General features: G+C 43.4%; 1 protein-coding gene across 1 annotated transcript in view; it reads left to right on the plus strand.

Moving 5' to 3' along the window:
* Positions 1–308: 308 nt before the first annotated feature.
* The window catches only part of abcc1 (ATP-binding cassette, sub-family C (CFTR/MRP), member 1), a gene marked incomplete at its 5' end in the record, with an annotated part of 45,048 nt that continues 39,859 nt past the window's right edge, over positions 309–5,497 (plus strand). Inside the window, 3 exon segments of the mRNA XM_042313614.1 lie at positions 309–374; positions 1,165–1,302; positions 1,907–2,053. Of these exon segments, the coding sequence (XP_042169548.1) occupies positions 309–374; positions 1,165–1,302; positions 1,907–2,053 (351 nt within the window).

The raw sequence follows: 5,497 nt of genomic DNA on the forward strand, positions 1-5,497 counted from the left end.
ATGTAATGGAGATGTAATGGAGATGTAGCAGACGTGATGGAGATGTAATAGAGATGTGATAGATATGTAGCAGAGATGTAATAGAGATGTAGCAGAGATGTAGCAGAGATGTAGCAGAGATGTAATAGAGATGTAGCAGAGATGTAATAGAGATGTAGCAGAGATGTAATAGAGATGTAGCAGAGATGTAATAGAGATGTAGCAGAGATGTAATAGAGATGTAATAGAGATGTAGCAGAGATGTAATAGAGATGTAGCGGAGATGTAATAGAGATGTAATAGCCAGCGTTGTGTGTTGTGATCACCAGGTAGCTCAGATGAAGAGTAAAGACAACCGCATCAAGCTGATGAATGAAGTTCTCAACGGCATCAAGGTATCTCACCACATGTCTTTTGACCTGAGGTTTATATACTGTTTGAATTTGTATCACATTTTATGTATGTTTCTGCATGTCAGGGTTGGGGTCAAATACTTCCAGTTCTTTCAGCGTTTCCTCTAGCCTGGCTGGAGTGCCAGATGAGCTGGGTCTGGGGTTTGGGGTTTATTAAGCCAGTCAGACACAGCCGGACGAGCTCAGAGAGACACAGCCGGACGAGCTCAGTCAGACACAGCCGGACGAGCTCAGACACAGACACAGCCGGACGAGCTCAGAGAGACACAGCCGGACAGACAGAGCTCAGAGAGACACAGCCGGACGAGCTGAGAGACACCGACACAGAGAGACACAGGACGAGCTCAGAGAGACACAGCCGGACGAGCTGAGACACAGCCGACACAGAGAGACCGGACGAGCTCAGTCAGACACAGCCGGACGAGCTCCAGTCCAGACACAGCCGGACGAGCTCAGTCGGACACAGCCGGACGAGCTCAGTCAGACACAGCCGGACGAGCTCAGTCAGACACAGCCGGACGAGCTCAGTCAGACACAGCCGGACGAGCTCAGACAGACACAGCCGGACGAGCTCAGACAGACACAGCCGGACGAGCTCAGACAGACACAGCCGGACGAGCTCAGACAGACACAGCCGGACGAGCTCAGACAGACACAGCCGGACGAGCTCAGTCAGACACAGATTTGATCAATTTGATCAATGTTTCTGAATATGTACCGAGATGTTCAAATAAACCTGAACCTAAACCTGAACCTAAACCTGAACCTAAAGGTGTTGAAGCTGTATGCGTGGGAGCTGGCCTTCAAAGACAAGGTGTCAGCCATCAGAGAGAGCGAGCTCCGTGTCCTCAAGAAGGCTGCTTACCTGGGGGCCATATCCACCTTCACCTGGGTCTGTGCTCCCTTTCTGGTGAGTTACAGAGACACGTAGACACACACACACACACATGCATGCTCACACTCACTCTTACATGGTCACTTGATCCACCTATGTCCCTGACATAAATATTTAACATTGTCTTTGATTGTCTCTACCCTCCCCTCAATATCTGATGATGATATTTAACATGTATTTCCCCTCCCATCCCCAGGTGGCGCTGTGTACGTTCAGTTTATGTGATATAATATATTGTTATTATGATATATAACATGCATTTCCCCTCCCATCCCCCAGGTGGCGCTGTGCACGTTCAGTTTATGTGATGGTATTGTTATACGATATATAACATGCATTTCCCCTCCCATCCCCAGTTGGTCGCTGTCTACAGTCATTGTATGTTATGATATTATGTATTTTTATATGATATATAACATGTATTTCCCCTCCCATCCCCCAGGTGGTGCTGTCTATGTGATATTATGATATTTGACATGTATTTCCCCTCCCATCCCCCAGGTGGTGCTGTCTATGTGATATTATGATATTTGACATGTATTTCCCCTCCCATCCCCCAGGTGGTGCTGTCTATGTGATATTATGATATTTAACATGCATTTCCCCTCCCATCCCCCAGGTGGCGCTGTCTACGTTCACAGTGTATGTGATGATAGATGAGAGGAACGTGCTGGATGCTCAGAAGGCATTTGTGTCTCTGGCTCTGTTCAACATCCTGCGTTTCCCCCTCAACATGCTGCCTATGGTCATCAGCAGTATGGTCCAGGTAGGTGTGCTGATCAGGTCTGGACAGCAAATCAATCGATCAAATAATCTATCTACAAATCAATCAATATGCAAATTCAATCAAATCAGTCACTGTATTCATCTATAAATCAAATCCATCAATGTATCAATGAAGTAAAACCCTAAACTAACCAATTAACTCTAACATGTGGTCATAAACATGTCATGTGGTCATAAACACGCAGCACAATTCTGATTTATATGTTTCCCATAAACATGTGGTCATCATCAGTGTGAGGGCTGTACTGAAGATCACTCTATGGCTGCGTTTACACACGCAGCCCAATTCTGATTTATATGTTTCCCTAATACGTTGTTTGACCAATCAGATCAGCTCTTGCCAATAATTGGGCAAAATATCAGAATTGGCCACAGACACACGCACAGACAGACAGACAGATTCATATGCTGTACAGACCGGTGAGCTGTACCATGCTGCTGGTGACCAGGGGCAAGATATTGATCTATCAATCAATAAATCAATCTTTCAGCCTCGTGGTGCAGGTCAGTATGGTATATCAATTAGTCAATCGGTCAGTCAATTGGCCAATTAATTAATCAGTCAATCAATCAGTTGGTTACTAATGAATGAATCCATCAACCAAAGTTGATCAATGTCATGACAAATCATGTCCAATATAGTATTGATAGTATTGGATTGATATATAGTCATGTCGGCAGGGTAGCCCACTGTTCCTAGGCCGTCATTGAAAATAAGAATTTGTCCTTAACTGACTTGTCTAGTTAAATAAGGTAAAAAAAATAAATCCAATATAGTATTGATAGTAATGGAATGGTATACAGTTGAAGTCAGAAGTTTACATAAACTAGTTATAATGACTCCAACCTAAGTGTTTCAACCACTCCACAAATTTCTTCTTAACAAACTATAGTTTTGGCAAGTCGGTTAGGACATCTACTTTGTGCATGACACAAGTCATTTTTCCAACAATTGTTTACAGACAGATTATTTCACTTAAAATTCACTGTATCACAATTCCAGTGGGTCAGAAGTTTACATACACTAAGTTGACTGCCTTTAAACAGTTTGGAAAATTCCAGAAAATGATGTCATGGCTTTAGAAGCTTCTGATAGGCTAATTGACATCATTTGAGTCAATTGGAGGTGTACATGTGGATGTATTTCAAGGCCTACCTTCAAACTCAGCACCTCCTTGCTTGACATCGTGGGATTTTTTTAAAAAATCAACCAAGACCTCAGAAAAATATTTGTAGACCTCCACAAGTCTGGTTCATCCTTGGGAGCAATTTCCAAACGCCTGAAGGTACCATCTGTACAAACAATGGTATACTACGCAAGTATAAACACCAATGGACCACGCAGCCGTCATACCGCACAGGAAGGAGATGCGTTCTGTCTCCTAGAGATGAACGCACTTTGGTGCGAAAAGTGCAAATCAATCCCAGAACAACAGCAAAGGACCTTGTGAAGATGCTGGAGGAAACAGGTACAAAAGTATCTATATCCACAGTAGAACGAGTCCTATATCAACATAACCTGAAAGGCCGCTCAGCAAGGAAAAAGCTACTGCTCCAAAACCGCCATAAAAAAGCCAGACTACGGTTTGCAACTGCACATGGGGACAAAGATTGTACTTTTTGGAGAAATGTCCTCTGGTCTGATGAAACAAAAATAGTACTGTTTGGCCATAATCGTTATGTTTGAAGGAAAAAGGGGGAGAACACCGTGCCAACTGTGAAGCACGGGGGTGGAAGCATCATGTTGTGGGGGTGCTTTGCTGCAGGAGGGACTGGTGCACTTCACAAAATAGATGGCTTCATGAAAATTATGTGGATATATTGAAGCAACATCTCAAGACATCAGTCAGGAAGTTAAAGCTTGGTCGCAAATGGGTCTTCCAAATGGACAATGACCCCAAGCATACTTCCAAAGTTGTGGCAAAATGGCTTGTAACTACAGAATGTTGGTTATTTATTATTAAGGATAAAGCCCTATTCACAGGGGACTAGTGTAACTACAGAACGTTGGTTATATATTTATTATTAAGGATAAAGCCCTATTCACAGGGGACTAGTGTAACTACAGAACGTTGGTTATATATTTATTATTAAGGATAAAGCCCTATTCACAGGGGACTAGTGTAACTACAGAACATTGGTTATATATTTATTATTAAGGATAAAGCCCTATTCACACGGGACTAGTGTAACTACAGAACGTTGGTTATATATTTATTATTAAGGATAAAGCCCTATTCACACGGGACTAGTGTAACTACAGAACGTTGGTTATATATTTATTATTAAGGATGAAGCCCTATTCACAGGGGACTAGTGTTACTACAGAACGTTGGTTATATATTTATTATTAAGGATAAAGCCCTATTCACAGGGGACTAGTGTAACTACAGAACGTTGGTTATATATTTATTATTAAGGATGAAGCCCTATTCACAGGGGACTAGTGTTACTACAGAACGTTGGTTATATATTTATTATTAAGGATAAAGCCCTATTCACAGGGGACTAGTGTTACTATAGAACGTTGGTTATATATTTATTATTAAGGATAAAGCCCTATTCACAGGGGACTAGTGTAACTACAGAACGTTGGTTATATATTTATTATTACGTTTTTTAAAACTGCCCCCTGTAATTCTTTATTTTTGTCATTCTATAAATTGTCCAGGCGATAACAGGCTACACTAGTAACTCGAGTGATAACAGGCTACACTGGTAACTCTAGCGATGACAGGCTACACTGGTAACTCGAGCGATGACAGGCTACACTGGTAACTCGAGCGATAACAGGCTACACTGGTAACCCTAGTGATAACAGGCTACACTGGTAACCCTAGTGATAACAGGCTACACTGGTAACCCTAGTGATAACAGGCTACACTGGTAACTCTAGCGATGACAGGCTACACTGGTAACTCGAGCGATAACAGGCTACACTGGTAACTCGAGCGATAACAGGCTACACTACTATCCCGAGTGATAACAGGCTACACTACTATCCCGAGTGATAACAGGCTATACTGGTAACTCTAGCGATAACAGGCTACACTGGTAACTCTAGCGATAACAGGCTACACTGGTACCCCTAGTGATAACAGGCTATACTGTGCTAATGTCAGATAGCCTGACATAATATATATCAACCTCCATGTAGCCTAAATTGCACAATCAAGGGATTGCTTCTATTTATTCAACCCGCCCTTCAGCCAACCACCCTCCCTTCAGCCAACCACCCACCTGCCCTTCAGCCAACCACCCACCTGCCCTTCAGCCAACCAGCCAACCACCCTCCCTTCAGCCAACCAGCCAACCACCCTCCCTTCAGCCAACCACCCACCTGCCCTTCAGCCAACCACCCACCTGCCCTTCAGCCAACCACCCACCTGCCCTTCAGCCAACCACCCACCTGCCCTTCAGCCAA

Source organism: Oncorhynchus tshawytscha, unplaced genomic scaffold, assembly GCF_018296145.1.
Source record: "Oncorhynchus tshawytscha isolate Ot180627B unplaced genomic scaffold, Otsh_v2.0 Un_contig_17244_pilon_pilon, whole genome shotgun sequence".
NCBI lineage: Eukaryota > Metazoa > Chordata > Actinopteri > Salmoniformes > Salmonidae > Oncorhynchus > Oncorhynchus tshawytscha.